The sequence below is a fragment of the Salmo salar genome, chromosome 12 (genome assembly GCF_965601325.2).
Source record: "Salmo salar chromosome 12, fSalSal1, whole genome shotgun sequence".
Lineage (NCBI taxonomy): Eukaryota > Metazoa > Chordata > Actinopteri > Salmoniformes > Salmonidae > Salmo > Salmo salar.
Genome location: NC_138302.1, coordinates 26,027,161 through 26,047,500, shown reverse-complemented (window position 1 = coordinate 26,047,500; position 20,340 = coordinate 26,027,161). Strand labels below are relative to the sequence as shown.

The following is a 20,340-nucleotide window of genomic DNA, read 5'->3' as shown; positions in this document are numbered from 1 at the left end:
AGGTGGCTTCCCCGCCCAGCACCTTCACCAGGCTGCAGTTCGCTGAGGTAACTATCGTTCTTTTTTGGTTGTATAACGTTTAGGTAATGTTCACATAACATTCCCAGAACAGTAACACTGTAATATCACGACTCAGGGTATGACACAGATGTAGACACAGGAGGCAGATAGTGCAGTTCTCAGATCATTTATTAGAAAGACGGGGCAGGCAAAGGGCAGGTTGAGGACAAGCAGAGGTTCGTGATCAGAGTCAGGCAGGTACAGGATGGCAGGCAGCCTCGGGGTCAGGGCAGGCAGAGGTTTGTAATCAGGTCAGAGTCAGGCAGGTGCAGGCTTGGAGTCAGGGCAGGCAGAGGTTTGTAATCAGGTCAGAGTCAGGCAGGTGCAGGCTTGGGGTCAGGGCAAGCAGAGGTTTGTAATCAGGTCAGAGTCAGGCAGGTGCAGGCTTGGGGTCAGGGCAGGCAGAGGTTTGTAATCAGGTCAGAGTCAGGCAGGTGCAGGCTCGGGGTCAGGGCAGGCAGAGGTTCGTAATCAGGTCAGAGTCAGGCAGGTACAGATGTCAGGCAGAATGGTCAGAGCCGGGAAAAACTAGGAAACAGAACTTGAGAAACAGGAAGACTGGAAAGCACACTGGTAAGACAAGACGAACTGGCAACAGACAAACAGAACACAGGTATAAATACACAGGGGATAATGGGGAAGATGGACGATGCCTGGAGTGGGGGTGGAGACAAGCACAAAGACAGGTGAAACAGATCAGGGCGTGACAGTCATCTTTTAGAAGTAGACTCACCTTATATACAGTAGCTTCACCAGGCTACAGTTCGCTGAGGTAACTGACACACTGTTTTTTGGGTTGGAGTTGTAACATTTATGCAATTTTCTTCTAACAGTCACATAATATTTACACTCTTTCAGTAGACGCTGCCCCCAAATCAAGCTTTATTTCTACAGCACATTTCAGACATGGAATGCAACACAATGTGGTTCACAGAAAAAAAATGAATAAAAACAATGAAAATAAAAACAGAAATATTTACTACACAGCAAACATAGGAGGATAAAAGAGGTGTGTTTTAAGAGCTCTTTTAAATGTGTCCACAGTTTCGGCCCCTCTCAGGTTCTCTGGCAGGCTATTCCAGAGGCTGGGGGCATAATAACTAAAGGCTGTCTCTCCATTCCTCTTGGTCCTAGACTTTGGGATAGTTAAAAGGACAGTGCCAGAGGACCTGAGGGACCTACTGGGTACATAACTTAAAATCATTTCTGGCATGTATTGGGGTGCACAATCGTGGATTGATTTAAAAACCAATAGAATGATTTTAAAATGAATTCTAAAACTCACAGGCAGCAATTGCAGAGACCTTAAAACCTGTGTAAAGAATGCTCTCCGTCTGGTCTTGGTCAGTACCCGTGCTGCAGCATTCTGGATGTTTTGCAGTTGACCAATGGCTTTCTTGCATAGACCAGACTATCAAGGAACAAGGCAACACCCAAATGCAGACACAGGAGGCAGATGGTTGGAGTCTTACAATGTTTATTAATCCAAAGGGGTAGTCAAGAGAATGGTCGTGGACAGGCAAAAGGTCAAAACCAGATCAGAGTCCAGGAGGTACAGAGTGGCAGGCAGGCTCGTGGTCAAGGCAGGCAGAATGGTCAGGCAGGCAGGTACAAAGTCCAGAAACAGGCAAGGGTCAAAACCGGGAGGACTAGAAAAAGGAGAATGCAAAAAGCAGGAGAACGGGAAAACCGCTGGTTGACTTGGAAACATACAAGACGAACTGGCACAGAGAGACAGGAAACACAGGGATAAATACACTGGGGAAAATAAGCGACACCTGGAGGGGGTGGAGACAATCACAAGGACAGATGAAACAGATCAGGGCGTGACACAGACAGGAGAGCTACACAGTAAACAAGCCTGCTTGTAATAAAAAGCATGGATGAGCGTCTCTATCAGCCTGAGATAGAAACGGACGCACGTTGGCAATGTTCCTCGGGTGGTGAAAAGCTATTTTGGTCACATTCCTATTGTGTGATTCCAAATTGATTTCAGAATCTAAAATAACACCTAGGTTTTTTACCTAGTGTTTCATCTTTATTGCCCGTAAATGAAAATGTGCGGCCAGATTCTTTCACTCTGCTTTGGCTCCAACAATAAGTACCTCGGTCATGTCTTGATTTAGCTGGAGGAAGTTGTGAGCCATCTAAGAGTTTAAATCACTAATACAGTCTAATTTATCCGTGGAGCTAAAATTCTCTGGTGACGCAGAAATGTAAAGTTGTGTATCGTCTGCGTAGCAGTGAAATCAATGCTGTGCTTTCTGCCAAGGGGTAACATATATAAACTGAACAGTACTGGACCCAAAATCAAACCATGTGAAATCTCACATGTGATATGTATTTTCTCTGAGTTAAATAGGTTAAATAGGTCCTAAACCAATTTAGAACTGGACTGGAGAGGCCCAACCTACCTCTCCAGTCTGTCCAGAAGGACATAATGGACAACAGTGTTGTGCAACTGGGTCCTGGACTTCCTGACGGGCCGCCCCCAGGTGGTGAGGGTAGGTAACAACATCTCCACCCCGCTGATCCTCAACACTGGGTCCCCACAAGGGTGCGTTCTCAGCCCTCTCCTGTACTCCCTGTTCACCCACGACTGCGTGGCCATGCACGCATCCAACTCAATCATCAAGTTTGCAGACGACCCTATAGTGGTAGGCCTGATTACCAACAACGACGAGACGGCCTACAGGGAGGAGGTGAGGGCCCTCGGAGTGTGGTGTCAGGAAATAACCTCTCACTCAATGTCAACAAAACAAAAGAGATGATCTTGGACTTCAGGAAACAGCAGAGGGAGCAGCCCCCTATCCACATCGACGGGACAGTAGTGGAGAGGGTGGAGAGTTTTAAGTTTCTCGGCATAAACATCACGGACAAACTGAAATGGTCCACCCATACAGACAGCGTGGTGAAGAAGGCGCAGCAGCGCCTCTTCAACCTCAGGAGGCTGAAGAAATTCGGCTTGTCACCAAAAACACTCACAAACCTTTACAGATGCACAATCGAGAGCATCCTGTCGGGCTGTATCACCGCCTGGTACGGCAGCTGCTCCGCCCATAACCGGAAGGCTCTCCAGAGGGTAGTGAGGTCTGCACAACTCATCACCGGGTGCAAACTACCTGCCCTCCAGGACACCTACACCACCCGATGTCACAGGAAGGCCAAAAAGATCATCAAGGACAGCAACCACCCGAGCCACTGCCTGTTCACCCCGCTAACATCCAGAAGGCGAGGTCAGTACAGGTGCATCAAAGCTGGAACCGAGAGACTGAAAAACAGCTTCTATCCCAAGGCCATCAGACTGTTAAACAGCCATCACTAACATTGAGTGGCTGCTGCCAACATACTGACTCAACTCAAGCCACTTTAATAATGGGAAAATTGATGTAATCAATTTATCACTTGCCACTTTATATTATTTATATTAGATCATGTTTACATAACCTACATTATTCATCTCATATGTATATACTGTACGCCATACCATCTACTGCATCTTGCCATCTTGATGTAATTAGATGTATCACTAGCCACTTTAAACAATGCCACTTTATATAATGTTTTCATAACCTACATTACTCATTTCATATGTATATACTGTACTCTATACCATCTACTGCATCTTGCCATCCTGATGTAATGTATCACTAGCCACCTTAAAACAATGCCGCTTTATATGTTTTCATACCCTACAATACTCATCTCATATGTATATACTGTGCTCCATACCATCTATTACATCTTGCCTACGCCGTTCGGCCATCACTCATTTATATATTTTTATGTACATATTCGTATTCATTCCTTTACACTTGTGTGTACAAGGTAGTTGTTGTGGAATTGGTAAATTACTTGTTAGATATTACTGCATGGTCGGAACTAGAAGTACAAGCATTTTGCTACACTTGCATTAACACCTGCTAACCATGTGTATGTGACAAATAAAATTTGATTTGATTTGAATGCAGCACTTAAATCTAAGAGGACAAGGACAGTGAGCTGTTTGACATCTGTGTTGGCTCTTAAGATCATTTACCACTTTAAAACTAAGGCTGTCTCTGTGCAGTGTAGTTTTTCAAAAATACAGTTGGCACTTAAAAAATCATTTTAGCTGTTTCAAATACCAATTTCTCCAGAATTTTGCTTAAGAATGGAAGGTTGGAGATTGGCAGAAAATTGCTAAGAGCTGAAGAATCTAGATGACCTTTCTTCAGAAGGGGTTTCATAATAGCTTTTTTTAGTGCAATGGGGAAAGTGCCTGTGAACAGGGAGTGATTGACAATAGCTTACACCTCTTCAGATATGCAATTAAAGACTGTTTTTAAGAAGATGGTGGGGATAGCATCGAGAAGGCAGGTAGAAGACTTAAGTTGTGATATCACTGTCAGTGTCAACCAGGAAAAATCCATAGTGCCTTTGCGTGGTAGCCTAGGACACATATCATCAAACTTCTCATGTCTTGCTTGACTGATACCCAGCCTATTGTCGTTTATCTTATCTCTGAGAAATATCGCACTCATCCCATTTAGAAGTGGAGGAAAGTTCACATAGTCAATTGAGAACATTTGCTGAGGTAACATGTCATTTTGTGGGTTGCGTAACGTTGAGGTAACATTCACATTGTAGTCGTTCAGCAGATCCATTTCTATCACCTGCTTCTGTATTGATTGTATTCAACCATTCATTATCCAGTCAATGGACAACATCATGGTCAGTCAGTCTGACCATAACTGAGGTACATTGTATCGAGGTTGTAGGCTACAACTTTTACGTAATGTTCACATAACATTCACAGTCATTCAGCAGCCCCTGTCATTTAGACTAGAGTGCCCAGCAGTTATCCAGCCACTTAGTCAAACAATGACCTCTGTGTTAGTAGTATATAAAAGCCCTGAAATGCCTGGCACAGAGAAGCATGTTGTATAAAATATGATTGGCTAGATCAGATATATAGTTCATGGTGACCTTAGCTATATTTATCGCTATGGCAACCTTGCAGAGAGTACACAGACACACACACACATTGGCGACAGGCATTAAACACAGGATCGGTAATAGCCTTGTAAAATGTAAATTGATTGAATTCATCAAATTTTATGTGGATTAGCGCGTCACCGGCTGCTTATTTGTTGTTTACTAATGAAAAGTAGACTACTCACCTTCATACCAGAACGGCTTCCTGATAGCGTAGTTATGTTAATATAAATAATGACCCTATTTCTAAGGACGTTCTCTAACATCCGCTATGTCTTAGTGAGCACTTTTCTGTTTATTACATTTGAGTCATTTAGCAGACGCTCTTATCCAGAGCAACTTACAGTAGTGAATGCATACATTTCATTTCATGCATATTTTTTTTTGTACTGGCCCCCTGTGGGAATCAAACCCACAACCCTGGCATTGCACACACCATGCTCTACCAACTGAGCCACGGGGGAGTTGAGTGAGTGGATGAGAGTGATCTTTTTTTCTGGTTTTCACACTGTCAAGCAGAACCCTCTGAAATGTCAGTTGATGTCCTCGTATGAGTTCCCTCTGAGCACTCTGAGGTGATAAGTCGGGGTGAATCTGACCTTTTACTCTTGACCTTTGACCTATTGACCTTTGTAACAGTTCCGAAGCGACCCTCGACTGTGAGGCAGTCATGGGCACAGGGAAGCCTCTGAGGCGTTCTAGTCTAAGGAGTTGTGAGTGACAGCAGACCGACACTGGCACGACTTTATCTGAGTCCTCAGCATCGCAAAGGAGTTTCTGTCGGTTGCTTAGCTACAATGACTGTCAGTCTGTCAGTCAGTCAGTCAGGCAGCCAGAGGACAGATAGACGGACATGACAGAGCTAAGCAGTTATAGTTGACTGTTGCGAATGTCTGTCAGGCAGATAAACCATATCTGCAGCACAACTTTAAAACACATCCTTTTCCTTCCATCTGTAAACTCTCTCTCTCTCTACCCAATTTTTACTGGCATTGCTCTCTAACATTGCTCTCTACCTCTCCACAGTGGTCTTAATAGACTTGCTTCCAACAACTCTCCTAAATAAGTGAGGGATAGATGACAGACTGCCACCCTACTAACAGACTACAGTTGTAGCGGTGGTAGTAGTTTCCTATGTAGTCCGGTAGGTCTGTATATCATGTATGACTTTACAAGGTCTCTCCCTCCTACCACCTAGAATTTCTCCCTCTGCCTCCTTTCAACTTGTACCATAAACTGTGGAGGCAGCACATTCTGTCCCTCTTACCTATAATCTCTCTCTCCACGTCCCTCTAACCATACCCCATGCATCACTTTACAAGACGGTCTCTATCTACTTTCATTCCAATCTCTTCCTCTACCTCCCTCTAACTCTGCATAAGCAGGACAGGCAGGACAGAGGTATCAGTAGTAGCTGCCTTTACTCACAGTATACTTACAGTAGTAGGCTACGTCACCCTCCCACGGTCGTCCACTACTGATCTGGAAACCTAAGACCTGGCAACCCTGCCTCCCCCCCGAGGGCACCCGTGTCAAACACGTAATGCTGTGGTTTATGTCCTCTACTAACACTTTACCTACAGTTCAGTAGTACGTCACCCTCCCTCTGTCCTCCACTGCTGACCTGGCAACCTCACCCCCTCCCCAGCATTACCTCAGCAGCACAACACTTCATCTTGTAGCTTAAGCCCTCTACTCACACATCTTACAGTGGTACTACCATTGCTGACCTGGCAACTCAACCTTAAAAAACCCCCCACCCCATCCCTCTCCCCCTCCACCACACCCCAACAACCTCACTGGCGCCAGAGTCAAACACCTCCCCATAAAACATGACAGGTCAATTTCCATCAGGCAGTGGTGCGGGCAGCCACGTCCAACCAACCGACATCTGGTCTTGATTTAAAAAACATTTTTTTTACTGTGTGTGTGTGTGTGTGTGTGTGTGTGTGTGTGTGTGTGTGTGTGTGTGTGTGTGTGTGTGTGTGTGTGTGTGTGTGTGTGTGTGTGTGTGTGTGTGTGTGTGTGTGTGTGTGTGTGTGTGTGCGAAACAGACAAAGGCCCCCAGGGTTCTGTTGGGTTCTGGGCCTTATTAGTGTCAGTCTTTGTGTATGGAGGTAATGAAAAGCAGGTGTTGAATGAAGCTAGGCCCAGGCCCCGGAGCACTCCCCTGGGACAGCTTGAGATAGAGGACGAGGGTAAGGATGCCAGCTATGTTTGTCAATTAAGATCTATGGAGAGGGAGGAAGGGAGGGGTAATAGGTAGAGCGAGGGAATGAAAACGGGATGCATGCTACAGGATGAGGGGTTTGACTCAGGAACCAGTGATGGTTTCCAGATCTTGAGCAACAGTTGCCACAGGTTTAAAGTGAGGAAGGGTCTTGCCGGGTCTTGAGTTAGGGTTGCCAGATCAAAGGTAAAGAAGAGAGGCTGGATGGTAGCCTAGTAGCCTACTACTTGTGCTCTAAGTGTGAATTTAGGTCACACAAGCCACAAGCTGACTGTGTTTGACTCCAGGGTTGCCAGATCAGCAGTGAAGGACAGGGGTGGCTGGTAGCAGCAGTACTACTGTGCCGTCACTAAGTAAAGTGTGAGTTAAGATCATAAACTAAAACAAGCTGAGGTGTTGGACCAGGGTTTGAAGTGAAGTGTAGAGAAAAGGTCGGAGGTCATCGGATGAACCTGAAGTGGGTCTGAGGTTAATCCCTGTTTGACCGTCTCCCGGTTCTCAGGTGGTCAATATGGTCGTACACTCAATGAACTGTGGATTTGTAGCTGTGTGTTACTGTTTGTCTCCTCTCTCCAGTGACAGTTTGAACCAGAATACAGTCGCTTCAGGAGATTCACTCAAATTCCAATTCAAGATATGAAAAGTATGATTCATTTTCAATGAGAATATTGCATTTCCATTCACTTCCTGAATTGATGGAGTTGAAATAGAATTGAGCCAAAACCATTACTGAAGTCCAATGTTATCTATGCCCATAGTACCTTACCCAGATTTCTCACAAAACTATTTAGAGTCGGGAGGCAGTAGTCTGCAGCCAGAGGGTTAAAGTGACATTTCCTCAGTCAATACGCTTTTGATTTCAGTCTGTGGCCTACAATCAGACCACTGACAATCAATGTGATGTATATGGTGTGATATGCCAGTGAGGAAAACACTTCAAATAGACTGAAATAGAATAGAAAAAAATAGAATAGAATCAATAAGAGTAGAATAGATTATAATGAATTAGCATGAGGGATACTCTTCCAGACCTGCAGCGAATGAACAGCACTGCTGATAGACATTCTAGTTAAGGATGTTGAGGATACTAACATGGAAAGTAGTAGTTTGGTAGAGAAAATAGGGGTCGGAAACATTATTGAGTTGAAGGGTACCAATTTTGCACACTAAATTGAGGTGAATTGAATTGAAGGGAGGCAGGGCAATATCCTTTAGTTGTTGTTGCAGACATTGTGAAACACACACACATGCACACAACCACACACACCCACACACCCACACACACACACACACACACACACACACACACAACCACAAACACAACCACAAACACACACACAACCACAAGGAAAATATCATTTTGGTTGAGAAAATACAGGTCAGTTGAATTACAAAATTGAATTACGGAAGTGCATCACAGGCTGGCAAGATCCACTTATGGCTCAGGCAGTGTGAAAACACACATACACACACACACATACACACAACCAAACACACAACCACAAACACACACATATACACACAAACACAAGGAAAATATCATTTTGGTTGAGAAAATAGAGGTCAGTTGAATTACAAAATTGAATTACGGAAGTGTATCACAGGCTGGCAAGATCCACTTATGGCTCAGGCAGTGTGAAAACACATACACACACATACACACACGCATACACACAGACACACAAGGAAAATCTAGTTTTGATAGAGAGAATAGAGGTCAGTTAAATAACAAAATGTAATTACCAAAGTCCATCACTTTACAAAACTCACTTTACAAAGTACAAAACGCACGCACGCACGCACGCACGCACGCACGCACACACACACACACACACACACACACACACACACACACACACACACACACACACACACACACACACACACACACACACACACACACACACACACCACACCACACCACACCACACCACACCACTAATTTCTCTGTGGAGGTTGAGTCTATTTATAATGTATAGACTCATTTCTCAGTCGGCCTAATATTGAGTGGAGTGTTCCAGTCAGCCCATTGATCTGTGGTCTGGTGTTAATCACTGGGTGTAAAGATGATCGTATCCTCAAGCCTTCACCATCCCTCCTCATCATCCCTCCTCATCATCCCTCATCCTCCCTCCTCATCATCCCTCATCCTCATCATCCCTCCTCATCATCATCTCTCCTCATCGTCATCTTTCTTCCTCATCATCATCCCTCATCATCCCTCCTCATCATCATTCCTCATCATCCCTCATCATCTTCCCTCCTCATCATCCCTCCTCATCATCATTCCTCATCATCCCTCATCATCTTCCCTCCTCACGTTTCTACAAGCGCCTTAGATTAATCTCTTACTCTCTTTTTATCCTCTTTCTCTCTGTCCTCCTTCACTCTCTGTCCGTCCATCTCGCTATATATAGTCCTCTCTCTGAGTACAGTATACCAAACATTAAGAACACCTAAGATTAGAAACAGCCTGAATTTGTCAGGGCATGGACTCTACAAGGTGTCGAAAGCGTTCCATTAGGATGCTGGCTCATGTTGACTCCAATGCTTCCCACATTTGTGTCAAGTTGGCTGGATGTCCTTTGGGTGGTGAACCATTCTTGATACACATGGGAAACTGTGGAGCGTGAAAAACCCATCAGCGTTGCAGTTCTTGACACAAACCGGTGTCCCTGGCACCTAATTGCATACCCCGTTCAAAGGCACTTCAAGCTTTTGTCTTGCCCATTCACCCTCTGCATGGCACGCAAACACAATCCCTGTCTCAATTGTCTCAAGGCTTAAAAATGATTATTTAACCCGTCTCCTCCCCTTCATCTACACTAATTGAAGTGGATTTAACAAATGACATCAATAAGGGATCATAGCTTTGACCTGGATTAGCCTGGTCAGTCTGTTTTGTATAGTCAGTTTATATCATCATGCTCTCTCTCTGCCTGTATTCTCCATCTCTCTCTATTTCTCTCTCCCTCTCTTTCTCTCAGTATCTAAGTTATTCATCTCTCACCTCTCTCTCTTCCCTCCAGCAATAGTCTTACCCGCATTAAATAGAGTTAGGGCTTTTCATCTTCCCATCTCTCTTTCTCTGTCTGTCTGTCTGTCTGTCTGTCTCTGTCTGTCTGTCTGTCTGTCTGTCTGTCTGTCTGTCTGTCTGTCTGTCTGTCTGTCTGTCTGTCTGTCTGTCTGTCTGTCTGTCTGTCTGTCTGTCTGTCTGTCTAAGTCTCTATTTCTCCTGCTCTCTCTCTCTCTCTCTCTCTCTCTCTCTCTCTCTCTCTCTCTATGTCTCTCTCTCTATGTCTCTCTCTCCATGTCTCTGTCTGTGTTGTTATAGATTGATCCCCAGCCCCCCAGAGGGTTAGTCAAGGTGTTCACTCTTCACTCAACATATACACTGCTGCCTCAGTCGGCCTGTCTATCGATCACACAGGAAGCTGCAAACCAACACTCACATTACACATCAGCTGAGACTATCTTACGTAGACTTACTGGAAATCCTATATAAGCCTATACACATAGAAAGTCTACATAAAGCCTTATGAGACATACTGGAAATCACATAATGCACTACTGTAGACATGATAGATAATGGCTGTACTAATGTTTGAAGCTGCACACCAATGCTGACATTACAGATGAAGTGAGACTAGTATACAGATGTAGGATCTTAATTTGAACCAGTTTGCTACAGCATTATTCCTAAGGGAAAATCAAGTCTGAAAATGTCAGTGGAAAGCTTTTTTAAACCTGGGTGATCAAATTAAGATCCCACATCTGTACACACCGGAAATCACTAGTCTATACAGTAGACATAATCCATGATGGTTGTATAAATGGTGTGGGATACATATTATATCACAACTACAATTTCCCATGACATTACAGTGTAGAGACGAATTCACATTCAGCCTATTTTTCTGTTCTTCATTTGCCTCAGTTAATGTTGTATGCAAAGTATGCATGAAATACATTATACGGTTGGACATTTCAGATCTAGTGAATTAATTACACACTCCCTTTTCTCTCCTTCCCCCCTCCGTCCCTTCCTCCATCCCTCTCTCAGATCGGCACAGAGTGGGATGCCAAAGAGCGCATGTTCCGTAACTTCGGTGGTCTGATGGGTCCCATGGACGAGACAGTCGGGATGCAGCGGTGGTCCAAGGGCCCAAACGTGACCGTCACCGTGGTGTGGATTGACCCCACCAACGTCATCGCTGCCACCTACGATATCCTGATCGACGCCAGCGCAGAGTACACCCACTACAGACCTCCCCTGAATCAGCCTCTCAGGCCTGGGGTGTGGACCATACGGGTGTTGCATCACTGGAGCCCCGTGGCCGAGACGAGGTTTCTGATTAGTCCGCTGGCTTATATGAAGCATCAGCCTATAAGACAAGGTAAGAGTACAGCCACAAACACACACACACACCACTGGCTTATAACAAGCACTAGCCTGTACGGCAAGGTAAGAGATAGGCCTATACAGTGAGGGGAAAAAGTATTTGATCCCCTGCTGATTTTGTACGTTTGCCCACTGACAAAGAAATGATCAGTCTACAATTTTAATGGTAGGTTTATTTGAACAGTGAGAGAGAATAACAACAAAAAATCCAGAAAAAACGCATGTCAAAAATGTTATAAAATGATTTGCATTTTAATGAGGGAAATAGGTATTCGACCCCTCTGCAAAACATGACTTAGTACTTGGTGGCAAAACCCTTGTTGGCAATCACAGAGGTCAGACGTTTCTTGTAGTTGGCCACCAGGTTTGCACACATCTCAGGAGGGATTTTGTCCCACTCCTCTTTGCAGATCTTCTCCAAGTCATTAAGGTTTCGAGGCTGACGTTTGGCAACTCGAACCTTCAGCTCCCTCCACAGATTTTCTATGGGATTAAGGTCTGGAGACTGGCTAGGCCACTCCAGGACCTTAATGTGCTTCTTCTTGAGCCACTCCTTTGTTGCCTTGGCCGTGTGTTTTGGGTCATTGTCATGCTGGAATACCCATCCACGACCCATTTTCAATGCCCTGGCTGAGGGAAGGAGGTTCTCACCCAAGATTTGACGGTACATGGCCCCGTCCATCGTCCCTTTGATGCGGTGAAGTTGTCCTGTCCCCTTAGCAGAAAAACACCCCCAAAGCATAATGTTTCCACCTCCATGTTTGACGGTGGGGATGGTGTTCTTGGGGTCATAGGCAGCATTCCTCCTCCTCCAAACATGGCGAGTTGAGTTGATGCCAAAGAGCTCCATTTTGGTCTCATCTGACCACAACACTTTCAACCAGTTGTCCTCTGAATCATTCAGATGTTCATTGGCAAACTTCAGACGGGCATGTATATGTGCTTTCTTGAGCAGGGGGACCTTGCGGGCGCTGCAGGATTTCAGTCCTTCACGGCGTAGTGTGTTACCAATTGTTTTCTTGGTGACTATGGTCCCAGCTGCCTTGAGATCATTGACAAGATCCTCCCGTGTAGTTCTGGGCTGATTCCTCACCGCTCTCATGATCATTGCAAATCCACGAGGTGAGGTCTTGCATGGAGCCCCAGGCCAAGGGAGATTGACAGTTCTTTTGTGTTTCTTCCATTTGCAAATAATCGCACCAACTGTTGTCATCTTCTCACCAAGCTGCTTGTAGCCCATTCCAGCCTTGTGTAGGTCTTGTCCCTGACATCCTTGGAGAGCTCTTTGGTCTTGGCCATAGTGGAGAGTTTGGAATCTGATTGATTGATTGCTTCTGTGGACAGGTGTCTTTTATACAGGTAACAAACTGAGATTAGGAGCACTCCCTTTAAGAGTGTGCTCCTAATCTCAGCTCGTTACCTGTATAAAAGACACCTGGGAGCCAGAAATCTTTCTGATTGAGAGGGGGTCAAATACTTATTTCCCTCATTAAAATGCAAATCATTTTATAACATTTCTGACATGCATTTTTCGGGATTGTTTTGTTGTTATTCTGTCTCTCACTGTTCAAATAAACCTATCATTAAAATTATAGACTGATCATTTCTTTGTCAGTGGGCAAACGTACAAAATCAGCAGGGGATCAAATACTTTTTTCCCTTACTGTATATAGTTCAGGTCTACAAGTCACATGAGTGTCAGTCTGTGATGTATGTGATATAATTGATGCAGTATGTCTTGTCATGTTATAGGCCTATCATGGATACACACACAAACACAAAAGCACATTTCCCATGAGGCCCTGCTGTGTTTACGATGCTCTTTCTAATCAACCCTCTGAGCCGTTGGAAGCCCCAGTTGTTTGTCACCAAGTCAACCGTAATCACCCTCAGTGTTTCTCATACATACTAAACAGTATGTTAAACACCTCCATATCACGCCGAGGAACACAATTACACAATTAAATCAATCTGCCTGTGTTAACTATAAGGGACCAGGACCCCTATTGTTTTAGCTAGAGTAATCAGCTGCTGTGAAAGTCACCCGAGAGTTGAAATGCTAACCTCAGTGTGGTGGCATATTCACAGCCCGACCTGTTTTATAATCGCACTGAAGACCATTTTTAATTATGAACAGAGTCAACAAATACAAGTTATCAGGCTTTGCCCTGACACGCTGTGGGGTTTGGGGCCATGTGTGAGAGTGAGGAGAGAGGAATCTAAAATATTCATCAAATGTTCATGAGTGTTTTTGTTTGTTTGATAGATCGCTTGTTTGCTTTTCTCTCAGTTGTAAATCCCGGTTGATGTGAACAGAAAATTGATTAACTCCACTTCCCCTCAAACTCCAAACTCTGTACCAGCACATGCTAGCAAATGCTAAATTCACTCCCAAAGACTTTAGCATTGGAGCTGAGGGTAAATGGACTGCCTTTCTCCACTATTTATGGAAGATAATCATGAAACCTACTGTTATGCTCTCTGAGGTTATACTGTTGCTGAAATGTTTTATTACCCAAGTGAGGCGACACTGAGCTCTACTTTAGATTGTTTTACACTAAACTTTTTGGGTCAGCTTGAGTGGTTAAAATAGCCCAGTTGGCCCATAGTGCAAACAGTAGTCCTAAACTAGATCCACTGCAGCATAGAAACTATGGAAACCTGTGAGCTTCAGTATCAAACAGCCTTATATGAACTACAGTACAGTAGTTATCCATTGAGACAGTACTTAGGATAAAACCTTTATGGGCTAGTTTCCCAGACACAGATTAAGTCTGGTCCTGGACAAAGAAGCACTTTCAATTGAGAATCCTTTTTAGTGTCTGGGAAAGCAGCCTTACAGCTCCTGCTCCTGTATGATGGGGTTAGATGTCCTTAGATCCCATAGTCCTGAAGGTCGTGGTGGCACAGTAATCCTGCAGCCTTGGCCTCCTCTCCACCCTCCACTCCACCTGCTCTAACAGCCTCTAGCCTTGCCATACAGATTTACAACCCTGAATATCTCCAGATCTTTCTATTACACGTAGCCTTTATGGTGTGTTTTTTGTTGTTGCCCTGGCTTAGCGCTGGCACCCTGGGCCCTCACACACACACACACACACTGGCACCACACACACACCGCTGCCACAGTAAAGGCGGTAGTTGGCACCGGGCAGTGGCAAGCTTGGCAGAACAACCGGGTGTCTGACTGCATCTCTGTCGCTAGCCCGTGAACTCGCTAGCGGCTAATGGCAGGGTGCGAACCCGGCACTGGCAGAGAGAGAGAGGAGAGGAGAGATGGGCTAGCGTACAATAGCCAGGCTGAGGAGGGACGGCAAGCGCCCCGGTGTTAGGAGCACTGAGGAATGTACAGCTTTACCTTCAGGGTGGAGGAGTTTTAGGGATGAGGTAATGGTCTCGTCTCGCCTCTGCCCCCTAGCTTCCAATGGCTTTATAAAAAGACACGAGGAACAGTCGTTGTTTTACCAATTTGTGGCTTAGGCAATTATTTTATCTTTTGAGGGTATGAAGGGGCTTATAAATGTATGGCGTATGAGAAGATAGTCCTGTCTGCCCCCTAGCTTCCAATGGCTTCATAAAGAGACACTAAGTGCAGTCATTGAGACACTTGGTGCAGTCTCCCACTCTGTGGCTTAGGCTTACCCTAGAGAAATCAATAGCATGTAATTAACCAGTAACACAACGTTTGGTCTCATCAAATTAGTTCACAGTTCCATTCCACCCTTTAGGGCAACACAATCAAGTCAAAGTGGTTCTACTGATTTTCCTACTTAGATTCCCCATTGATGACTCTGTCTGTTTACCTGCTCATTTATGAACACTATCTCCAGGACAGTCTCACCATAAATCATGAACAATCCATTTATGAACACTATCTCCAGGACAGTCTCACCATAAATCATGAACAATCCATTTATGAACACTATCTCCAGGACAGTCTCACCATAAAACATGAACAATCCATTTATGAACACTATCTCCAGGACAGTCTCACCATAAAACATGAACAATCCATTTATGAACACTATCTCCAGGACAGTCTCACCATAAATCATGAACAATCCATTTATGAACACTATCTCCAGGACAGTCTCACCATAAATCATGAACAATCCATTTATGAACACTATCTCCAGGACAGTCTCACCATAAAACATTAACAATCCATTTATGAACACTATCTCCAGGACAGTCTCACCATAAAACATGAACAATCCATTTATGAACACTATCTCCAGGACAGTCTCACCATAAAACATTAACAATCCATTTATGAACACTATCTCCAGGACAGTCTCACCATAAAACATGAACAATCCATTTTGTCCCCCTCTTTCTCTTGCTTCATCTCTCTCTTCATCTCTCTCTCGCTCTCCCGCTCACTCCCCCCCCCCCCCCCCAGAGGACACGCTGAAGCTCCACAACGGACCAGCCAAGAACAGTTATATGGAGCAGAGCTTCCATGGCCTCAACCCCGTGCTCAACATCCCTGTACACCTGGGCCAGGTGGAGCAGGCTAAGCGCAACGCCGCCCTGACTGGCCCCGCCTTGGAGCACTGGGTAGACGGCCTGGTGGGTGCGATGTGGGAGGCTGGGGACGTGTGTTCCACCTCCATGACAGGGGGACCTGGAACATCCTGCCCCGTCATGCAGACCTGCGCCAAGACCCCCTGGAGCTCGCTCAGCCCCGACCCCAAGTCCCAGCTGGTCCCGCCGCACGCCGACGGGCGCATCAGGTAGCAGTGGCGCCTCCGGCTGGACGGGAGGCCACACTGCAGGTCTTAAGTTTAAATAATTTATTTTTTAAATCTCTTTTCTTTTTTTTTCTTCTTTTTTTCAGTCGACGTAATGGATCAGATAAGAAGAGAAAAAAACGGAAGTTGTGTTTTTTTAAGGTTGGTTGGAGGTTGTAGGAACGTTGAAGAGGAAGAGAATGTCTGGGGAAGGTTTTGTGGTGTCGTGCAAGTTTCAGACTCCTGAAGTGTTCCTCTTTGGGGTTTTTGCCGGCTTTGCCGTTTTCTGTTTCCCAATGTATTTATTTTCATCTCATCGCTGAGTTTACTGTGATTTATGCTGTGTCCGACGTAGAGACAAATGTTGCTTTGCCAAGCACCTAGTAAGGCCGCCTAGTCTGCTGCTAAATGAAAGAGCGATTGTGAAGTCAGTCAGAAGTCAGTGTTCGGGTGGAACAGGATAGTCGACACTGGTAGTGGACCAAGTTCTGGGCCCGTATTCACAAAGCGTCTCAGAGCAGGAGTGCTGATGTAGAATCAGTTTTATCTTTTAAATCATAATGAATATGATTATATAGACAGGGCGGGACCTGATCCTAGATCAGCACTTCTACTCTGAGGTGCTTTGTGAATACGAGGCCTGCTTCTCAAGGTTGGTTTGGCCTACATGTAGGGAGATAGACTGAACCGCAACCTCGGAGGGTGTCGCGAAGATGTATCTTTAAAAAAAAAAGCAAAATTCCTTGCCTCAATCTTTGCGTATGACTGACAAAGTTACTATGGCACAGCACTACATATTGACTTTCAGTGCCTGAACAGGAAAAAGGTGTGTGGGTGTGACTGGACTATGGAGTGGCATTAGTGCCAGTAGAAGTTGAATTCAATTCATGAATGATTGAAACTAGATTCAGTTTCTATTGGCACTAATATCACTCCGTACTGGACAGCCTGAAACTTGAAATGAAAGTATATCAGCTGTGCTTTCGCAAGAAAACAGAAATTCTGAAGCTTATTTTTTCATTTCCTTTTCTAAGAATTTTTGTTAATTTGTTTTTAACGACAGTTTATGTTGCAAGTATGAAACAGAATATGTCTCAAAGTTATTGTCGAGTGAATGGAGTTGTCCACAAGTTGCTATTTATTTATAAGTTTATATAAATACAGAATATTTTTAGTCAATGACTAAATGACTACAACGCTGCTTTGGCAGCTCGATAAATATTTTTTTGTAAAGAGAAACTGCCTTTATTTACAAAGGCCAATGCCCCAATGAACCTGAATACCTTTTTGGGCGCAACGAACCTAATGCCCGCCTGTGTGTCCGTGTTGTCCGGTCTGAATAGCTCTTCCTGTCTTGGTTCTTTCGTTGACTGTTTGCCAAGTCTTCATCACACGGGGAAGCACCCAGGACTGAAAGGTCACAGAAAGGTCACAGAAGGGTCAGCTTCCTCCTGACAACCTCCCCAAACAGAGAAGTAAACAAAAAAAAAGACAGAAACACTCCAAAAACTCTCCAAAATGTGTGTTGAAGTCATGTCGTGGTGATGTTACATTTCCTACTCGGTTCCGTGTCAGTACCAGGATGTTAGTGATTGATGATGCTGTTCATGCTGTGGCAAAAATGGAAACAAATAGTGAATATATCTTGTATCTTGATCAAGGAACTGTTGGATTGGGCCCAGGCAACTTTGGTTTTCACCTGTTCTACTACATGCTGAGTACTTTTGCTGCCATCAAGACTATCTCTCAGTTTACCACAGTTCAAACATAGCCTATAGCACAGTGCCCCCTTCTCCAACCACAATGAAGGGTAACTACGATCTGCCGTTTCGTTTGTTTGGCTTCAACTCAATTCTCCTCACAACCTAATTTGGTCCCAATTTAGAATCCAATCTGTGATTGTCAACATGATTTGGCAGTCAAACGTGCTAAGTGAATGTTTTCACCAGGGCTCATCAACGATCATTAGTGAGTTAATCAATGGCCCAAGTTCACCTTGGACCTTGTTGGATGTATCGATCCTAATAAGTGTCAGTCCTGTCAGTCAAACTTGAACTGTTGTGTGTTGTTGCCATGGTTACAAAGAAGGGCAATTTTGCCTATGTAGGGCTCGCCAGCTTCTAGTGCTAAATCACAGAAGTGAGTTACCTCTGGTTCTTTCAGCCTTTCCTATGGGGAAAGAATAGGGTTTTGGGATAAACACTGAAAATAAGGTCTGTGGTAAACACAGGTTTAGGAGATCTTATACGTTTTGTTCTATGAGATAATATTAGTCAGTTATTATGACCTTTATGAATTATGAAGACTTTATGTCCTTTTTTAAAATTACATAAATGCATCAATGTTCACATAGTGACGTTAGCTGATGAAGATTATCTCCTAGATCAAAACGTGTAAGATCTACAAAGCCTGTGTTTACCACAGACCTTATTTTCAGTGTTTATCTAAAAACCCTACAAAAATGCCATTCATTTTCCCATAGGCTTTGTCCAACAAACCATGGCGGATTTAGTGCCTACAAAAAGACGCCATTACTATTTCTCTGTATTAGCTAGCTAGCTAATAACATAACAGCTAGATACAGATATGACCCTGACTTCCTTTTACTGGCAATGCCATTGTCACATTGAAACGAATACTTAAATTGACGAATACTTTGCCCATTGTTCAAAAGTTCAATTATCATTCTCGAGAAGTGAATTGAAATATGTTACTCGATTTAAAAGTCCTATTTTGTTACAAAAATGAAGAAAATGTACATAAATATTTTGTATTGAAACTCATGTTTCAAACTCATTCTATGTAAATACTGATGCAGTGTGGAAAGATTATGAAGTGGAATTATAGTAAAAGAAGAACAGATAGCTAGTGTTACTTGTTGCTAGTTGGGCACAGAGGGATTTTAGGTACATAACCTGTTTCAATGTTTTGGACAGATCTAAGAAGTAAGGACTAACTCAGAATTGGGTAAAGCTTTTAATATTATTCTTTGCCTTTCAGAGAATATCATGACAGATTGTTGTTCTCTCTGCTGGAATGTATTGTTGAGCAACTGTTGCACAAACTTCTCTGAACTCAACGTTTCCCGAAGTTTCTGGGGAAACGTCAAAGTTTCCTAAAGATTCAGGGGGAAACTCTGTGCCTTAGCTATCTATCTATACTCCTGCCTGGGGGACTCTTAAAACCTTCTGTCCATCTATGAACATTCAATTGTTATGGTCGTTTTTACTTTCCACAAAAAGTGAAAGAAGAGCACCAAGAGTTAGTCGATGTGATTTGATGAATCTGTAACACCAAAAAAGATGTCCGCTGTTGTAAATACCATGCCTTCTTGTCTTTCGCTTTTACATTTTTGTGGATTTTTTTTTTTTGTTGGTACATTTTTCTCTGACTGCTTTTTGAAATAAAAGAGCTCTCTCGAAATCTTGTCTCATTATTGTGTGGATTTTTATGCTTAAACACTTCAAGTTTATGACATGACAGTTGTCACGAAATCCTTGTAACACATGTCCTTCTTAATTATTTATGTACGTTTAAGTAGCCATAATTTCATTTTACTATGGAAACAAAGCATAAATTACACCATAATTAAAGTGATAGCATGGTCAAACAGTTAAGTCATTCCCACAGTTGTTTAATGATCACCTTAGCTTCACCCTCTAAGTATTTGTTTAATGACTTGAAGTTGCTTCCACATGTTTTCCATGACTTAACTGAAGAATCAACCTGCCATCATCAGCTGTTGAGCACCAGAAACACATACACTATGCATATGGCAATTCTTCTGTTTTCAGCCTATTGACAGAGAGTGGAGAGAGTTCAGGCCTTAAAAAATACTGTACCATATGTCTCAGAGGCAGGCTACCGTGTGTAGATATAAAACAAACCACTTCAAACACAATATGCAGTAGCAAGAGATTAGGCTTCCCCTTGCCTTG

General features: G+C 43.8%; 1 protein-coding gene across 1 annotated transcript in view; it reads left to right on the top strand.

Moving 5' to 3' along the window:
* The window catches only part of LOC106564594 (xylosyltransferase 1), a 114,651-nt gene extending 94,826 nt beyond the window's left edge, over positions 1-19,825 (top strand). The window contains exons 9-11 of the mRNA XM_045691150.2: positions 1-47; positions 11,331-11,664; positions 16,072-19,825. The exon at positions 1-47 is cut by the window's left edge and continues 149 nt beyond it. Coding sequence (XP_045547106.1) covers positions 1-47; positions 11,331-11,664; positions 16,072-16,409 — 719 coding nt within the window. The 3' untranslated portion in view covers positions 16,410-19,825. The remainder of the gene's footprint in view (positions 48-11,330; positions 11,665-16,071) is intronic.
* Positions 19,826-20,340: the final 515 nt, after the last annotated feature.